The 20,335-nt window shown below is 37.0% G+C and overlaps 2 protein-coding genes across 9 annotated transcripts; one reads left to right on the forward strand and one right to left on the reverse strand.

The window, feature by feature from the left end:
* Positions 1–240: 240 nt before the first annotated feature.
* Positions 241–10,026, forward strand: LOC135111009 (uncharacterized). The gene is made up of 12 exons (XM_064023862.1): positions 241–339; positions 1,566–1,773; positions 3,264–3,360; positions 3,979–4,176; positions 4,452–4,703; positions 5,420–5,576; positions 5,748–5,882; positions 6,697–6,841; positions 7,403–7,519; positions 8,017–8,155; positions 9,197–9,307; positions 9,804–10,026. The coding sequence occupies exons 2-11, from the start codon at positions 1,596–1,598 to the stop codon at positions 9,297–9,299; spliced, it is 1,521 nt and encodes a 506-aa protein (XP_063879932.1). The 5' UTR covers positions 241–339; positions 1,566–1,595; the 3' UTR covers positions 9,300–9,307; positions 9,804–10,026.
* On the reverse strand, positions 9,995–19,514 carry LOC135111006 (tigger transposable element-derived protein 4-like). 8 transcript variants are annotated; one of them, XR_010273518.1, is made up of 8 exons: positions 19,389–19,514; positions 18,303–18,600; positions 18,018–18,137; positions 14,760–16,903; positions 13,537–13,711; positions 12,732–12,865; positions 12,216–12,335; positions 9,995–10,269 (listed from the first exon to the last, which is right to left on the reverse strand). XR_010273518.1 is itself a non-coding variant. In XM_064023856.1 (6 exons), the coding sequence occupies exons 2-5, from the start codon at positions 18,573–18,575 to the stop codon at positions 13,573–13,575; spliced, it is 2,676 nt and encodes an 891-aa protein (XP_063879926.1). In that variant the 5' UTR covers positions 18,576–18,600; positions 19,389–19,514; the 3' UTR covers positions 10,455–12,335; positions 13,537–13,572. The 8 variants fall into 8 exon arrangements, 1 of the variants encoding a protein (XP_063879926.1); XR_010273517.1 differs by lacking the exon at positions 9,995–10,269 and adding an exon at positions 10,455–11,346; XR_010273522.1 differs by lacking the exon at positions 12,732–12,865.
* Between the last annotated feature and the right edge of the window lie 821 nt (positions 19,515–20,335).

Here is a 20,335-nt window from a genome sequence, read left to right on the forward strand (position 1 = left end):
TGTTATAACCGTAAAAATAAGAATGTAAATTTTCATTCCCTCTTATCTGCATACGAGTCAAATATCATTGAAAGTGTTAAGGAGATGAATAGGGAAGTATTCTGGAGGTGTATATAAGTGTCAGTTGATTTTACAATGTTATAATCTCTCTCTCTCCCTCTCTCTCTCTCTCTCTCTGTGTGTGTGTGTGTGTGTGTGTGTGTGTGTGTGTCCCGCACACTTCGGCCCCGCCATGTTTGACTTCAGCAACGGACTTCATCTCCAAAATTTAACTCGTGCAGCTTTGATAGACTACAGGCAGGAGCTCACCGAGGGTACAAGGGATTAAGAGGTGATCAGGTAGCTATCTGAACCCTTGTTTCGTTACTGGATATACTATACTACAAAGTGGGCAGGAAGCATCTGGTGAGGTGGGTGTTATGAGTGGGGCTAGAGTTCCTTTGAGTGTTAAGGAAGTCACGCCCTCGGCCATTGTATTGTGGAAGGATTAGAGAACGTGAAGGAAGATGGAAGAAACCATTAAACTTGCACATGCCTTTTCCTTTTTATATGTAAGAGAGACACTGGCCTAAGACAACAAAAAGGAAGATAAGAAAGGCTTACCGAGGTGTCAGCCCCTTAAGACCAAGTCATAAAGGTATTATTTTACTCTTTCACCAGTCTCAACATGGCTTTTCTTACCCTTCTCATCAGATAGTGCTTCTTATTCTGAGTAGATTGAACTCCTTATATACCCACCACAAATTGTTTATAACACTGAGCAATTTTTTAAGTTTAGTTAGTTTAGATTTGGTTAGTTTCGTTAGGTTAAGTTAGTTTCATTAGGTTAGGTTAAAGTAGTTAGGTTAAGTTAGTTTTGTTAGGTTACTTAGGTGGTGGTGTGACTTGGCTGGTGGTCTTGGGTGAGCAGTGGCCAGTCCTCTTGGGGGAACATTGTGAGTGAGTTACTGTTGTGGTATTTATATTTGTGGACCAAATTAGTTTTCTGGTAGATTTCTGGTAGATCTGTTTTGTACTAATCTGCTTTTTTTGTTTTTATTGCAAATCATTTGTTTTTGAGGGAACAGGTGGAGCAAAAAATTCAAATTAATTATTTGCGGGAAGAAACAACAAACAGATTTAAACTCTGGTCTATCTAATGTTCCTGTTGTCTTCCTTAACAAATACAGTATGCCCTTTCCAGATTCACAAGAGATTTTTTGATGGCAAGGTATTGGATCTTTCTGTTGATATTCCCCCAAGGGCAGATGCATCTTTCTATCTGTATCTGTTGCCTGTTTCTAGAAACTGCTGACTGGAGATGACCACAACAGAAGTCTTTTATGTATTTCCTCCTTGTGTGTTCTAATCCTCTTATCTTTCACATATCCCATTATATTATTATTATTATTATTATTATTATTATTATTATTATTATTATTATTATTATTATTATTATTTTTACTATTATTATTTGATTATCTTAAAATATTTAAACTCCTACTCTTGATACTGGCCTGTCATAAAATCCTGTTTTCCTTCACTTTATTTTACTTTACATTAACATATTTGCATGGCCATTGCAGTCTCATGATGCCAAGAAGTCTCATGATGCCATGCCAAGAAGTGATAGTTTGAAGGGTTCCATCTTTTCAGGGGATAAGATGGCTTCAGCAGAGGATCCTGGCATGCCCGGCTCACAGGAGGATGGGGGAGGAATTACTAAGCAGCTCTCTTATGCAGAATGCAGCAGAGAGAGTTCAGGTCCACAACTCACTACTGATGAAAGTAATGGTAAGGTGACATTATCATTTGGATGGTGCTGTGCTTCTTTGTGCAATAAGTTCAGTATTTGGTAGAGTAAGGGAATTTGAATTTTTCTTATTCTATTGTTATTTATCTCTAGCCTGTACTGTAGCATATGTTACTTATTTTGTTTTAATTTCCTATTCCATTGGTAGTAACAGTTGCATTTTATGTTTCTCTCTCTCTCTCTCTCTCTCTCTCTCTCTCTCTCTCTCTCTCTCTCTCTCTCTCTCTCTCTCTCTCTCTCTCTCTCTCTCTCTCTCTCTCTCTCTGTGGTTTCTTGTGTTTCTTTCTTTGTAAATTGTTGAGATTATTATTGGAATTTTTAAGAAGATTTAATAGGTGATTTTTGACTACATAACTAAAGTATATGTTAACAAAAGCAAAAAAGTTACGTGTATAACCATGTACACTTGTACATCACACTTATGACTTGCATAGAGTAGTGCTGTGAATGAAATTTTGTTGGTGACTGTAAGAAAACTTACTGAAAACTTTATTTTCTGTGCATATTGTTTGAATTATTTTGGCAGCAAATTCTTACACCAGGAAATATTTTTAATTCTTTCTCTAATAATGTGGTATAAATGTTGAATGTGTCAGTTTTCATCTAGGCCTTCTTATTTGTCTAATGGGTACATTTTCATGGTGAACATTATCAACTACATTTCCCAGTTTTTTTTTTTTTTTTTTTTTTTTTTTTTTTTTCGGAGGGACACTGGCCAAGGGCAACAAAAATCCAATAAAAAAAATGCCCACTGAAATCCCAGTCCCATAAAAGGGTCAAAGTAGTAGTCAAAAACTGATGGATAAGTGTCTTAAAACCTCCCTCTTGAAGGAATTCAAATCATAGGAAGGTGGAAATACAGAAGCAGGCAGGGAGTTCCAGAGTTTACCAGAGAAAGGGATGAATGATTGAGAATACTGGTTAACTTGCATTAGAGAGGTGGACAGAATAGGGGTGAGAGAAAGAAGAAAGTCTTGTGCAGCGAGGCCGCGGGAGGAGGGGAGGCATGCAGTTAGCAAGATCAGAAGAGCAGTTAGCATGAAAATAGCGGTAGAAGACAGCTAGAGATGCAACACTGCGGTGGTGAGAGAGAGGCTGAAGACAGTCAGTTAGAGGAGAGGAGTTGATGAGACAAAAAGCTTTTGATTCCACCCTGTCTAGAAGGGTAGAAAGGTGATGTAGATTGTTTCTTCTTCAGTTACAAATATGCAATGTTCTCTCTCTCTCTGGAACATCACAACCTTATAATTTGGAAGATTGTTAACAACAAACTGTGCTCTTACAGTATGTTTTACTTCACTTCAGAAAAATAACCATTTTGTGTGTTTTTTTCAGTCCATGCTTATAATTTAGGAAACAAACAGTACACAGATATGTTACTTCTGTTGGAAGCATCTAATCATGATTTGAAACTATCCATTCTCACTTCGGTCCTTTGATCCATAACCATTCAGCATTTCATTATTTTCAGATATGACACTCTCAGCCTCATCAAATACTTCCAGCAAATGTGATTCCAATCAAGAATTAGAAGACACAGAGAAATCCATAGACAGCACACATGTCAGGTATTCCTTATTTATTGTGATTACAGTAGTGATGCTCTGTCTGGCCATATACCAAGCAGACACTGCACAATGGGTGTTACTGTATTACTGCTTTCAAGGGGATAAAACTTTTGAAAAGAGATGAAAGGATGTGACATAAACCATCAAGGAATGAAAAAAGGTCCAAAAACTGAGAATGAAAGGATTTCATTTATGAATGGTCCTGTAAGGAAGAGATGGACATTGAACTTTGAAGTTTTGCTGAATATAGAGGACAGTAAGCAACTTTAAATTCTTGCAATTGTTGGAAGGGAACAAGGAACAGATTTGTGTAAATGAGTTTAATAGTCATTGATCATGAGGGAGAAAATGCACATAACAATGAAGATGAAAGTGAGGAAAGCTGCAGGTTTGAGTGGATGTATGGCAGGTTGTTGGGAAAGTGGGATACAGGTGTGGATTGTGAAGTGAAGGTCAGATATGTAAAGCAAAATATTGCAGTCATTTGGGCTAATTATTTGTACAAAAAATTTTTTTCATTATACTGTTGATGGTCACTCTCAAAACTTAAATTCTAAGTTAAGATAAAAATGCTACTTTCTATTCATTATAACATCATTTTCTTTTTTTTATCACAAGTGGAAAAACAAGAAAGGACCACCCTAAAGTCAAAGTGGTTCCTTCGCGTTACAAGACCTCCACAGCATCACGGAACAACACTGTCAATAGCAACAGTAGTGGCAGCTCCAGCAGTCAGAGCAGGAGCTGGTCAAATGAAACCCTTAATGCAGGTCCTTCTGTAAATAAGAAGCAGATCCAGAAGTCCAAACTTATCAGGTAAAATTTCTGTGTTTCATAGAAAAGATGATGTATGGTAATTATCTGTGCATGTATAAATATTCTCAGTTGATACCAGCTTTTGGGATTAGACAAAAATATCAATTATATATGTACTCATAAACTAACATAAATTATGAGTAGGAGCAATTAATTATGATGTGTTTTCTAGAAGCTAAGATATACTGTAAAGTGTGTGATGTGGACTCATAAAGTGTATGCAGTGAGGAATATAGCTGGCCATAGCAGTAATTTTTACATAACGTTTCTTTCAGAGGCAAGCCGGAGGATTTATTAAGAACAAAGCCAAACATACCAGCGCAGTCCACGTCTACAACTCGGCAAGCTGCCCCACACCAGCCAGTACCCCAGCGAAGCACAGCTTTAAAGCCTAGATCAGCAAGAGTTGGTGCCAGTAAGCCTAGCAGGCCCGCAGTTGTTGGTAGCAAAGAAATCCTTCACTCCACAGCTTTAAATACAACCTTGATGGCAGATGTAGCCAGTGGAAAAAACAACAGTATGCTGAGGTATAACAATGTTGAGAAAATAATAGAGGATATGAATAAGTGTCAGTATTTTGGTTCAGCTTTGAGTAACTCAGAAATATGTGATATGATATTTATGTTTTGCAAGAAGGATGATGGTGTAGTTGTTTTAGCATATAAGTGGAGGTACTGTAAGCATGGAAGTAAAGAAGAAAATCAAAGGTTGCCTGCTATTATCATGGCAGTAGTGCTGATGTGCCTGAGAGATGTCAGTGGTGTAAATAGAGGAAACAAAGTAATTGAAGTTTGTAAGTCAGGCTTGGCTTTTCTGGTTAAAGAGGGAAGAGTAAATCTTGTAGTGTGGGAAGCAGTCACAAGAATTACAAAAGTGGTCAGATGCAGCATCTAATGATGCCTTGGTCACTTTGGAAAGAATGAGATGTCAGTTGTATGTCTGAGCAAGGTAACTGCTTTATGCAAAAGAATGCTGTCTTTGAAGTAGGACTGTCTCAGGATACTTCAAATGAGAGAGAAAGTAGGGGAGAAAGCTGTTGTCCTCATGTATAGTGTATGAACAGGAACAGATATTATGGCCACCCCTTAGTGGCATTTTTTAAGAACAGATATCAAAAGAAAAGAAAACAACATTTATTTTCAAGGTCTCATATAAAAGTTGCTGATACTCGTAGTTTGTACTGTCTAGCTTCTCAGGTCATTAACATAAACATTAATCTTGAAGGGAATATTTTGTTTTTCAGCTCAACAATTGTGAGTGGTGTTACTCCAGGAGGTTTTAAGCATAACACTGCCAGAGCTGCATTGCTGGAGCTTCCAGATATATCAGTCATCAGACCAGAGGGAAACAGCAGTGGAAACAGAACTGTTCTTTCATCAGTAAGCGAGGAAGAACCTCAAGTAAGACATTTATTGCCATTTCATTTTGGGGTGTGTTGGATATTAATTTTGTATCTCACTCATTTGTGTAATGATGCTGGACTGGTTAACATTTTTGGTTGCTGATCCACTGCCCTATTCATCTCTCCATAAATCCTGAAATTTTTATGACTCAGCATTGTATTTTTACAGAATGATTGTGATGCTAGCACATTAGTTGAAGTAACTCCAGAGATGCTAGAACAAGAGTACGTGAAATATCTTCATTGGGGATATGTAGATATTAGCAGTGAAAAGGCTTTTGCTCTTCAGCTCAGAGAAATGCAGGTAAGGCTTTATTATTATCATTGTTATTGGATCAGATTCAGGAAAGATGATGGATCCATTGTAGTGTGGTAGAGGTAAACCAGACAGGATGTTTCTGCAACTGATCCTAATGATAAAGTGGGATGCAAAATTATGAACATAATGTATGTAGGGGAGGTGCAGAAATTTCCTACCTGGCAGCACTGTCACTTCAGCCCCAGCCAGGGAATAGTGACCTGAGCCCATGAGCTGCCACCCAACAACTTTGACCATGGACATGACAGTGTTGCTGAGCAACACATTGTTGTCACATGATGTGGATTCATTTCCATACATGAATCATTATTATTCTCCTAAAATTTGATACATTCACATTATATAGCCTTATTTTACTATATAAAAATATTTAAAGACTATTTTGAATACTGAATAACCAGCACTTGAGATACTATAGGCCTAGCTGGATTTAAAGTGACAACACAACTGGATAGGGAATTCCCATTACTGCCCCACCTGAAGTATCTTGTGTTTGCTTTAACTATAGCAGAGGCCCAGCATGTAAGATAGATTTTTATTCAGTCTTAGAGGGACAAAAATAGTAGGGTTGTTAACTTATCTTTTCTAAAATCTGGCTTGAGTTTGTACTACCTTAGTTATAGACAGTCAAATTTTTATTCTGCCTTTATGTTATTACCATCCTGCTGACCTTGCTCCACTGTAAATACGTCACTCAAAAGATGAAATAGTGATTAGCTTACGAAGTGTTTTGATTTATATTTTTACAGGGAGCTTGATTACATCATTGAAATATGATCACTTGTTTTATTCTGAACAGAAACAAATTGCTTTCTTGGAGCATTTAGTCAGTGAGAAGCAACAAGAAGTTTCTGAATTGAAGCAGAAAACTGACATCCTTGTACACCACCAGAGGGTCAGTGAGGCTTATGGTCTGCAAATGAAACTTCTCGAGGCACTTGAAAGTTAGTAAACTGTATTTTCCTGAAGTATATTGATTGCAGTGTGTTGGGCTGGTAGTAATGTGTAAGAAAATTATAATTCTTGTAGTAATAATAAAAATGTGTGTGTTAAATCAGTTCAGAGTCTCCTCTCACTCTCTTTCCATTTCTTTTATTTTTTCCAACTTTGACACCGTCGTCATTTTTATCATTTATACTCTCTTCTTGAAATGTTTAATTTGGTGAGGGACCACACATATTCCATGTTTTGGTCTAATAATTTTTGTAAGCATTTTTCAATGACTCATGCCTTGTGGTTGATGAGGATTGACCCTCTCTTCCATAGAAGCTTAAAGACTAAGATGTGAGGGAATTTTTGTAGTTGTAATTGTGATGATGTATGTGTGCATCTAGATATCATGTCTTGGCTGCACCCTCTTTTTGGGATATTGGTGTAGTTTATGGATAGATGGATTTATTTAATTAGTTAATGATCTAATGTTTATTTATTTATCGGTCAGTCTAGTTTACAGGTGAGGTATAAATATGAAAAGAACATTCATTACATTGCATCTTTTAACACAGATGACCTTCCAGCCTGTGAAGAAGCAGAAAGGATTATGGAGAGAGAACTTGAGAAAAAGTTGCACCAAATCAAGATGGAAAATATATATGTTCCTCAAGACCATGTCCAATACAGAGGTCAGTTTAGGTGAAAAATATTGAGTCATTATGTGTTATTATTATATGCAATCATTTTTTCACCTTTGCTTGTGCAACTAATGTTCATTTAAAGGCGATTGATGAGGATCTGTACTCTTCCCCTGTAGAGATTCAGCAGCTAAGATGGATTTTTATTTAACTTACTCTTGAGGAATGTGCAGGTGTGTGTGTGTAATAATAATAATAATAATAATAGTAATAATAAACGGTTTATCCTTCAGGCAGTTAACAAACTGAAAATGTACAGAGGGGGTGGGGAAATACTTAACATTTATCCTAAAGCTAAGTCTAATCTAGAAGTGTGTGTGTGGGAAGTTCTTTATACTGTCAGTTCTAAAAAGTAATACTGACATTGTACTTATGTGCCACACTACTCTGCATTCTAAAACGTATTTATTTTGCATAAACTAATGCATTGTATTAAATAAGTAAACTTCTTGTTTTGTTATAATTTATAATAACTATTATTTCTGCAGATGAATTGTCAGGTGCTCTCAATACACAAGTGTCATTATTGCAAAACCTTGAAAACTTGATGGAGCCACAGACACAAAAAAGAAACTCAACCATCAAACTGGTGGCAGATCTTCAGAATATTACTGAGTGTGTCCTAAGGTTTGTATTTGATTTTAATATTTTTAATAGCTTAGTAATTCAACAACGTTACTGTCTGGCAATTGTTAGAGTGATGATCTTATAACAACTGGAAGCAGCTGATATTTAATGGCAGCAGGGTAAAGAAGTCCAACCACAGCTGAGTGACTTGTTTGGGGGATAGGGAGGAAGTGCTAGCATTGTCTTTTGAGATTATTGTTTCAAGGTGTCTCACATCTGGGGAGCGCTTTTTCAGCTGTGTGCTTTAAATCAATTCAAGGTCTCCTATTACTCTCCTCTTTCCTCATCAAGTAGATTTTCCAACTTAAGCATTATCTTGGTTGTTATTTTTTGTACTCTGTCTCCTTGAAGTCTTTTATCTGATGAGTGAACACACATATTCCATATTTTGGTCTAATCATTGTTCAAATTATTTTGTTCTTTTTTTACAGCTGAAATGCTACTCTTTTGTTCCTCAGTATCCAACATGCATCTTCAAACATTGTTTATTTTCTTTTCTGGTGCTAGATCAACCTACATCACTACTCCCAGATCTTTTTCTTAATTTATTCTTGATATTGTATTTATGCCTAAGTTTGTCTTTGTAGATCCATGTTCCTTCCCAAATTCCTTTATATGACATTTATTAAATGAAAGCCTTCCATCTTTTATTCCATTTTTAAAAGCTTGTCTAAATGATTCTGCAGATCTTCACAACCCTTTGACTATTCATCTTGAAAGTTTGGCATAATTTTCAAACAGTTATGTAACCACTCTCTTTGCCAAGCATACCATCCATGGAATTTAAAACTTTGTTAGTGCTACATGCCACCTGTCCTTAACGTGTGGGTATGTCAGCTAGGTTTATGGATGCATAAGATGCATAGTTTTTGTAGTCAGTGAAACACAGGCCATTAACAAAATAGCTATAGTTATATGGATAAAAGAAAAGAAAACTGGAATTTCATGTGGATTTTAGTCCACTCATCTAAATACAAAGTTTTGGATAAGTTAGAAAATTTTTCTAAGTATTTTAAATGGCATTTCTTGCTTTCTTTTAAGATGTGAGAAGGAAATGCAGCATGCTGCAGGAATGGCAGTGGAAGAAGCATCCCATCAGCTTGGAGCCAAACAAATGGCTCTTGATGTTGAATCTGATAAGTAAAGTCCAATGTGAGTCTTGTTTTCCTTTTACCTTGTTTTAATAAAAAAAAAATAAATAAATAAAAATTCACAAGTAAATATAAATTTCTTATGATTTTAAACTTTTATATGTTTATTTTCAAACTGCAAATATGATATATATATATATATATATATATATATATATATATATATATATATATATATATATATATATATATATATATATATATATATATATATATATATATATATATATATATATATTTTTTTTTTTTTTTTTTTTTTTTTTTTTTTTTTTTTTATATACGGTCCATTTCATAGTAGTAGTTGTGGTAATAGTGATACCGATGTTCGAATGGCACGTTTAATTTTAAAAAAATCCTGCTTCAGATTGTCTAAACTTTGTCCATTTGTACAGCGCTTGACTCCTGTTCAGGGAAGACACTTGCTACACAGCTGAGTCACGATAATCATCCATATCTAAATATCACTAGGTGTAATTAATTGTATATGACTATTACAGGTGCTGGTGATGGGAAAACTTCGCCAGCCTGTCCTGCCCATCGTACTGGAGGAAACGTCCTCATCCTGTTCCCTTGCGTTCCATTGTCCCGCAAGAAACTGATTGGGAGCTAGCTGTGGTGCTGGCACAGGAATTGCAGTGGTACCGGAGACTTCACAAGACAAATGATTTTTATATGATTTACAGTATTGTTCTTTTGAATAAAAATTATTTTTCAATTATTTTTCACTGTGTATTTCTTCCTCTTAAGTCTTTGACACAATTAAATTATTTTTCACTGTGTATTCTTGCTCCTAAGTTTTGGACACTCGATTAGTGATATTAATGAATGAGTTGTAGCAAAAAATTAAGACCAAGTTTGTAAAAAATGCACAGAAAACCTTGAAAAATCCCTTTAGAAAGTATTAATTTGTAGCATGATTTTTTTTTCATGATTTTTTTTTTTTCCTCTTGTGTTGCTATAACACTGAAAGGTAAAAATCAAGATTAGCAGAAAATGCGCGGAAAACCCTTAAAAAAAAAAAAAACCCTTTGAAAAATTTTTTTTGTGGAAAATACTCCAAAAACAAGTTTTCAAGTGGAAAATAATCCAAAGACTCTCCGGAGAGAAGGTGGATGGATATTATTACTGAAAAATTAAAACCAATAGTCTATTATTTTATTTTGAATAATTTCTTGCATCGTCTCTGGACGCGGGTAGTCCTTGGAGTATTTTCGACTTGGTGCATGTGAGCACAACTTTTTCATGCACTTTCATACACACAGTTTGGACACAATTTTTACATACATCTGCACACACATAGTTTGGCCGGGTACAATTTTTACATGCATCTGTATACACACAGTTTGGTCAGGTTGTCTCCATTCGTAAAAATTTACTTTGATTTTTCATTTTTGCAATACAATAACACCCCAATTTTTTTTGCACTGTACTAAATACAAAAATGTTTACAAAGAAACAATACCTCTACAATGTTTAACAAAAAAAAAAAAATCTAGATACGAAATAAGTGCAACATTAGAAAATATATTCTTGTGAAATCAGTGTACTTTTTTGGACGTAGAATGGGGGCAAGGAGCTGTACTTGTAACTTATCTTAGAACTCCAGACATTTGGATGGGATTTTCGTCCTACTGAACTGGTTTACTGAGGATTTACTGTACGTAAAATGAAACTGGTTAGCACACAACCATTCTTAATAGACACTTGAGTAGAAAAAAGCAATATGTATGGCAATAACAGCTGCAGAGATTGTCTTGCAATAGCTACTAACCACAATCTCACAGTACGTAGTAGCTTACTACTGTACAATACAATAACATACATACAATGATATTCTACTACATGCTGCCTATTTCAAACAATTTTTTTTCTTTTTTTTTCATTATTGTTGAGCATGGAAAGCTGCACAGCAATTAATGCTGTGGAAATGAGTTACAGGAGAGGATAGATGATTACTCATAGGTCATAGTTTGTCACATCGACGTCACGAAAGGATGAGTGGGCGGGGTGTCTAATCATGACATCTCTCGCTACCGGTGCCTGTGAATTTTAGGAAAGTTTACCCTAAATTTACTCTTAAAATTGCCTTTATTATCTAAATACGACACCAAAGCATAATTTTGTCAATTAGGTCGGAGTCTCAAACATCCACAGCTAAAATAGCACTATTGTCCGACGCTTTGTAAAGATTTTATTTGCGAAAGACGATAGGGCACGACCCCTGAAACGTCTAGTAATTCAATTATACCAGTTTAGGCAGGCGGTATCATGTTATTGGTAAGACAAATCCTTGAGTGAAGCTAGCTTAGCGAGTGCCACAACGATGGAGGTCAATAAATGTGTGTGTGTGTGTGTGTGTGTGTGTGTGTGTGTGTGTGTGTTGCTTCCACTACCTTTTCCTCTCTCTCTAACCACCTCCTTCCCCCTGCACTTGTACACCACTGCACCACCACAAGACTCCAATCCCTCCACCACTAACATCTCACACATTTATGTCCTCTCCGCTTCCACATTCGTCACTTAGCGTTGCCAATGTGAACTGCCTGCTGTGAACCGCCTGATTCGACTCTTATCCATGACGCATCCCAGTCAGTACGAATAAACAAGAGGGTGATGGAGGAAGATGCCGCATCAACAAGCAAGACTAAATTTGAATGTCTAAGGACGAGACAATGATAGGAAACTTGTGTCTTCATAAATCAGATTAGAAGTGCTCAGACTTGTTAGGTTGATGGCAACCTATACATTGTAAATTATACCCTTAGTTAACAGAACGAAATATCTAACACAACTTATGCCAGATTTTATGCACTGAAGTATAATAAATACGTAAATAAGTAAATAGATTAATCATATAATAAGTTGAAAACTCCATATAAGAAACAGAGTGAATAACAATTTAGTCTCACAGTATTGGAAGGTCCTGCATGAATCTTCGGTCAAACAGCAGACAGTTGAGGCAGGAATTGCTGGAGCCATCCTTCCAGGCAGGGAGAAAAGGAGGCTCATGTCTTCAAGAGCTGTCCAGGCTTCCCAGGGAAGTGAATGGAACTGTTTTAGCATCAGACAATTTTCTGCAGCATTTTGATGGTGCTACGCAAAGAAAATGCGTGTTAAATACACGTTTATCTGTTAGCACATTACTAAAACATTCATTGTTTTTACTAAAGCACAAAGTAAGGTCAGCTTTGACTTTTAAGAGTTGTTATACAAGTAGCAAATCAATGGAATATAAAACAAACAAAACAATTCATAAAATCACATGATTTCAATATATTTACTGCATTTTTCTAACATACATCACATATTGAAAAAAATTCAGATTCCTTGCTAATCGTTAAAAGGTCTGAGATAAATTGGAAACGAGTTGAACTAGCTAAATTAATGTTAACTTGACCTTGACCCAGCGGGGCAAATCAAAATACCTGACTGAAGAGCTCCGCCAGTGTTGTGATTTGATGCCACCACATGCGATGCTGAGGATCGTCGGTACGGTGCTGTTTTGTCTCTTACAGGATGGGTATCCCACAGATCACTTTCCGTGGTTCATGGGTTAGCCCTGTATAGTTTATGTTCATTTAACCAATTCATCCAACACCACCCACTCCGACATTAACCTAACCTTCATTAATCTAGCTTAAGTTTACTTATCATAACACCCACAAACAAGACCATTAATCTAACCGCTGTAATCTAACCTCATCAGATATATACTTCCAAGTCCTATTATACTCGACACATCACCGATTGTTGAAGCAAAAAGCCATGTTGCGCACTCTATCGCTAAATCACCTCGCGAATATAATTTTGCATAAAATTCCAATAATAGCATCCACACACACGCACAATAGCAGCCATACTTAAACTGAGTCCTACCTGCACTCAAGGCTCTCTCCTGTCTACAGGGTAGTGTGCTGCCTTGGCATTGGCCAGAAAGAACGTGACGTCACAAACGTCATAAATTCTGGAACATGCGCAACTACCAGCCATACAGCCGTTAGACGTGGCCCTTTAAAGATTTTTTTCACATTTACGGAAAGGCTACAGTATATGTTCTACTACATGTGTGAGTTTCGTTGTTGTACGTGTCACGGACTTACTGTAAGGAATCTTCGTATTCACTGAGCAAAGATTGACTGATAACGTCAGTTCAACAATCGCCAGTTTATAGCTTTCTTTTAGTGATGAAAATATCTTGAAAAAAAAAAAAAAAGACATTTGCTTGCTTACCTTCTCGCATCTCTGGAGAATAAATGCAGCTTAACTTCAGGGTATGTAGGGTGTTTCTTGGTGCACAAACAACAGGAGGAAACTGGGGTATGGTACACGCGGAGTGGTGGCAGAGGAGTGGGCCGCAATGAGGGGCCTGGGCTTGTGTTTTGTTGACATTCTTCGATGCTTCGAGCTGAAAGTCGATCAAGGAATAACGAGAAAGAGAGGAAGTGACACAACTCGATAATTTTCAGATTTTTTAGCGGTAACGTCATTGCTATTTTGCAGTATACTTATGTACTGTATGTATCAACTGTTGTATTGGCAATTAATTATTACTTACTACACAACAAAGCATTCGAGTGTACCTCCCACGCGCGCACAAAATGGAGGCAAGGTCTACGGAATAAGAAAATTTAGAAAATAACAATATAGTAGTAATAACAAAAGTAATAAAGAAATAAGAACGGAAACGAGCAACAGAAAGAAAACAACTTCTGGGAACAATGAGAAAATTTCTGATTCTATTGAACTCATCTACAACTGCTACCGAGCCATACTGCGAATACTGTGCGGCGTAGTGCAGTGTGATCCTAATTTCAATCTTTGAGGAAACAGTCAAGGAGAAAAGAGCTGACAACAGAAGCAAGGCGTGGACCCAAGGATCGATACAAACCGGAAGTTCACAAGAAGCATCATGGCAAAGACTACAGGATTTTCCAGCATTCTCCCCCCCACCCTCTTTTTAGGGGTGGCATCCTTTTTCTTTACCTTTAAAACTTACTTGTATACCCATAATATAGATTTGTCTCCCAGGCCAGTTAAGCAGTTATAGTAATAAAAATATTGAAAATTTATCCCTGCCAATCGATATCAAGTATTAAACGTGCGAGGCACCTTAAACAGAACAGTAGGTTCTTCATTGCTAACACCTTGAGGCACCATCAAGACGACCAGTAAGACCAGGTGGGAGGGTAATGTGCCTGGAAGTTCATGTGGTGTTTTTGGTTGATCAGTACGTGTGCGATTGTTCTGATTATGGCATTGGGCAACACTGGGAAATTACTTACATCTAATTAATTTAATTAATGGATAAATGGATATTGGTTCAAATAATAATAACATCTGGCCATCCTTAAGTTTCTTGTCTTAAATACCAAAAACACTTAGAAATACCACAGAAAAGAGTAGAGAAACAGTTATGTAGGAAGAATATTTATAAAACATTAGATGAAGCTTACTTAGACTGCATATAATGAGGTAGTGGATTGGTCAGAGTATAATATGGTATTCCAGGATTATTGAGTCTTCCATCTGGATGATGCACATTATGATCCACATCCATCACATGATGGTGAAGTTCTGTAGCTGGATGATTATCTGATGACAGGCTGTTTAGCTCTGATGTCAGTGTCATGGAATCATTTTTACCATCATTTCTTAGATCTTCTCTGACATCACCATGAGTGTGCTTAAAGGAACGCAGCTCAACAAGTGAGGCACGGCATCTGTCTTGATGAACCTCCTGCCTGTAATCTGGCCTCATCACATCTTGCCTCATGAAGTCAGGATGTTGCATAGGGTGGTGCACTTCTTGCCTCAGGATTTCCTGTCGGGACAAGTCTTGACTGGACATTGCTGATCTATGAATCCCTAACAGCTGTGAGTGCAGGTCAGTCCTTATTTCCTGAGGTAATGTGTTGTGTGAGCCTTGTGAATTTTGGAATGTTACTGGGGACTGTGTAACCTTTTTCATTTCTTTCTGTATCTTCTGTTGATGAAGTTCATCCTGCATTTTTTGCAAGTACTCAGTTTTCTGTTCCAAGGCTGCCTGATGAGCTTCCAAACTGTGAACTGAGGAGGAGTCATGTAAGGGGTCAGGCTGATAGTTATTTCTTAGATCAGGTCTTGCATCCAAAATCATATCTAAATGAATAGATGATTCCAAGTCTGAAAATCCATCATATAATTTACCCCCTTGTTTCTGCAAATAATGTCTCAATATCTGGCAGGCATAAACTGCTTCAGATACACTGGGATATTCAAACAATGCTCCTGGATATAAATCAATCTGAGGATTGGGCTGTTGGGTTTTGTTTCCTGAATTTCCATACATGTTCAAATGCTGAGGGAACTGTACATTGTCAGCTATTACTGGCTGACTACAACCTAATGTCTGAGGCTGGTGTTCTGTACATTCAGTAATACTGAGCCTTTCATCCATGTTGACCAGCACTTCAAAGTCTTCTTGAGATATTCCTGGTGGTGCCTGAACATGATCACACACATTCAAAGCATCCACATCCTTACTCATTCCAGCCTTTACCACACCCTTGACAATTGTCTCTGGGCTTACATGTTTCCAAGCTCTATGCACCATAAAAACAGCATCTAAAAGAGACAGACTAAGTGAATGTGCTGAAAGAATATTCTGACTGAACATATTGCTAAGACCAATTTTTTCACCAGCTTGTGTCCTAGCCATAACATATTTGAGCTGTTGATACCTGTACAAAGATTTAAATACATTTATAATGCCCAATTGCAATGGCTGTAACACTGTGGATGTATCTTGAGGGAAAAAAGTCACATTTATATTAAATACATGAGGATTTTCTGGATGATGTGGCATTTTACTCATTAACGCAACAATTTTTTTTCGTTTCGTATGGAGTTCACGATCCCACTCCTTCAACCAAGAGGAAAAGAAATCAAGCGTGACAGCAGATTCTGGATGATGCTGGAATGGTGTGGGAAGGTTGACAGAGTTAAGAGCCTGAGAATTACCTATGATCACTGGAGGTTTTCGCTCAGTCCCAGCAAGATTGCATGCTAATATAATAGAAATCTTGTCAGTACCACTCACTACTCCAGGTACTGAGTGTTCAGGTAAAGCATCATAGGCTAACACAGTTTCATCTATTACCCAAACATTCTGAGGTGAATAATCTTTTGTTGCTTTGGTAAACATGTACCGTCTCCAATGATTGCCAACTTTTGTTACAGACAGAGCCCCATCTTTATCTTTAAATCTCTTTAAAGTAACTCCGTTTCTGTCTTTCCACCTTCCAAGCCATCCAGCAGAAGGCTTGAAGTCAATACCCATTTCATTTCCTATAGATTTTGCTTTTTCCATCAGAATCGGCCCTGAAATAGGCAAGTCTTCCTTTTTTGCTTCCTTGTACCAGTCAACAAGTTTTTGCTCAAGTGCACCAGCCTTGCCCAAGCGACAACGCTTACGGTCAGGCGTGGCAAATCGGTTCCACTGTGTCATGATGGCTTCCTTATTTTTCATTATTCTTGAAACTTGGCTTTGACTCACACGAAATATAGAAGCAATCTTGCCCTGGGGAATTTTAGGTTCCTTCTCCAGCATTTCAAGAACCTGCAAAATGGCAAAAAAAAAAAAAAATTAATAGTTTAATAAAATCATACAAAATTGTAAACAACCGTAGAAAAGAAATGGATTAGAGGACTACCATATATGAATACATACACTAATACAATGCAGTAATTATACAGTTACTCTTTTACTAAGCACTGATTTTTAGTCACAGGTACAAACAATTTGCTCCCAAGGATTCATATACAACAGCATAGGTGGATGCTGTGAACTTGCCTCAAACCTAGTTATGATCTCCCTGAACATTTACCTTTTGTGTCTTACAACACAAGAGGTTAGTCACAGTCAGTCCTCTAAAGCACAATTCTCTTCCTTCTCACACTACACTGCATGCACTTTGCATACTTGTACCTCTTGAGTCTTCTGAATTTTCTACTACCTGAGTTCAACTTCAGAGTCACTCTCATAATAAATTCGTCAGTGTTGTATATCTCCCGCCTCACTCCTCTACACTATGAAAAATTCTTAACTTCAAAATTGGAGCACATTCTGACTTGCTCCATTCTTGGAGACCACTGTTCACCACCAGCTTCAGCTTTCATCTCCCTTCATTAACCAATATACAGTGATCATGTTTGTTGCTAATCATGCAACTTATGTCTGCTTAAGTTCCTAAGCAAAATATTTTTTGATGATTTTATACAAAATTACACAGCTACCAATAAAAATGGAAATGTATAAGAAACTAAATGGAAAATATTCAGACTGATATTCATAAAATGCAGTTCATAAAACTAAAGAGTCCATACATAAGTTAACATTCTTGGGAAATGATCACATACAATCAGAGTTAAGAATCCTGGGAAATTATCACATATAATCAAATTAAATAAGATAAAGAATATAGTAGAATCCCCAATATGGGAAGAGTTTAAAAGAAATGAATTCTTAATAAAGAGTATAAGAAGTTATTCTTCATAATATACATCAGTATGATGATGAAGTCCGATATAATCAAGCAATGAACCTAAATAAAAGAAAACTAGAATTTTCTCTCAAAAAGATGTAATGCTGTAATTTGATATTGAAAAATAGGAGCAATGAAACCCACAGTGAAGTTAAACTCAGACAAAATTATACAAAACAGATAGCTTGCCTTGACTTTGGCTCCAAGTGTGAGGTCCTGCCGTCGCTTCCGCATGAAGGTGAAGGCTGCTGCTGCTACTTGTGCATTAGCCAAGGCCAAACTTTGCTGTGTTCTTCCTTTCCGCTTTGCCTTCAAATTAATATAAAAGTGTTAAAATGGCACATTTTGTTGAGTCATGTGTATTTATTCAAGTTGGTTCATTAAAATTTGCAAAAAATGTACCTACACTCCAATAAAATTTCATACAAAAAATTACGTTTCATGGCAATGAAAAGAAATCAAGGCTGAAAGAACCTTTGCTCTGCCACGCCTAACTTTCTTTCTTGGTTCTTTCTGTTCTTGTATCTCCTTTTCCTCTTTCTCTTCTTCTTCTTCTTCTTCTTCTCCTTCTCCTTCTCCTTCTTCTTCTTCTTCTTCCTCCTCCTCTTCCTTCCTGTTCTGTGTAGCAGCTAGACAATACTGCCCCTCTGCCTTGAGTTCAACTGCTGAAGACTCATTATGGCTGGGTGCCAGAACAGGAGGTTCAGAAGTCTTCATAACGAGGTTTCCAAAAGGTTGAATATCCATTCTTCATACTACTGTTGCTCTCACTCTGCAGAGGGAAAAGAAAAATGTCAGTTCACCTACAAATCCACCACATTCCTCTGTGTGTGTGTGTGTGTGTGTGTGTGTGTGTTTTACAATTTGTGAAAACCTGAATGAAGAATAAAAGCACAAAAATAATGATGTTGTGAAAGCAGTTATGATAACAAAATAAATAAACAAATAAAAACCAAGCTAACTTTTGCTCCTACCACTTCAGAACCAGGTACAATACTGACTACACATGAGTTTGCTTAGATTACGTTAATTTTTCATGCAATCTGTGAGACACGTATACAACAACGAATATATAATGCTAGGAAGCCAAACTATCAATAAGAACTCACGTAATAAGGCGCGACACTACACTTCATCAACATCCTGAGATCATATGTGAGGCAAGATGAACACAAACTCTAGCACACTACACACTGTTTCTACCTTGAGTTTTGCAAATATCTTCATAACTCCATCCTTTGTTCCGTAAATATTTGGGCATGGACAGTAGAATGCAGTAGAATGCAAGCAGCTACGTTTAGTAAAGTGTATGTTAGCCTGTTCAATAGTCAAACACGGCATATATAATCGTGGATATTTAATCGAACAAACACCAAACATTCATCACCTCCCGCCTCCCGCCTGTCAAATTCGCTTATTGGCATTTAGCACATCCACACAACAGGACTAACGTACAACCAAGATATGAAACACTTCCTCGGTTCTTAGTGTGCCGTGATGTCATATAGGTCAAAGAAGAAGAAATTCGCAGTAAAGAGGATAAATGCTGGGGAATCTTACTTTAGCGTTATGGGAAGCCGCGGTCTCAACATGGCGTGAAGCAAAACATTGGCTGGCCTGCCCTCTCCACTCAGCTTTCTGTACAGGCTACGCGACCTGCCTTCACCTACATCCCATTTGATTTTTTTAGGAATTATGCAGCTAATTTCTACGACTTCACAACAATGCACCTTGACCTAACTAACCATTTTTTCCCCTAGTTTCGATGAGTCATTTTTAAGTTTGATGGAAGATGAAATTCTTTAATTTTGTTTTGAATATTATAAACAAGAATTTAATATATTCCATTATGGTCACCTGTCGATCGTTTGTCGGTGGCGATGTACGTGCTTTTACTGTAGATTTCAGAAATCAGGCACATATATTGCATGACGCTCTCTTTCTACTTAAGAAGCCGCAAGTCTTTATTTAATCTTCGCAAGAGAGAGAGAGAGAGAGAGAGAGAGAGAGAGAGAGAGAATCCAACTTCCTCAGTCAGCTGCACGCACTAAAACAAAGCTTGAACAGACGGGACTTTTTATATATGTGAAATATGCAGAAAACGGAGGCTCTCTGTTAAGCTGCATTCCTTTCATAGAGTGAATGAAAAATATATTTGTCATTTTGAACCTTGAAATATTAAGAATAATAAATACAAATAAACACATAAATAACCATACAAATAAATATAAGTAAATAAATATTGAATGAGTCATTAAGCTGAGATGTAGGTGAGCATCTAAGTGTGCGAGATATGATGACACCGAACATACCGAACAATGAGCTAGGTTTGGGCAGTCATGTACCTAGAATTTTGAGGATGAAATTTGCAGAGACGTATAAACATAATTCGAGTTGATAACTTTTGGTTAATGAAAAGCGGATATGGGGGTCTATACAGGACCAGCCAGCCCCGATTGCATAAAATAGAAATCATCACAGGTGACTTCACTTCCAAAATATGAGTA

Source organism: Scylla paramamosain, chromosome 21, assembly GCF_035594125.1.
Source record: "Scylla paramamosain isolate STU-SP2022 chromosome 21, ASM3559412v1, whole genome shotgun sequence".
In the NCBI taxonomy this organism is placed as follows: domain Eukaryota; kingdom Metazoa; phylum Arthropoda; class Malacostraca; order Decapoda; family Portunidae; genus Scylla; species Scylla paramamosain.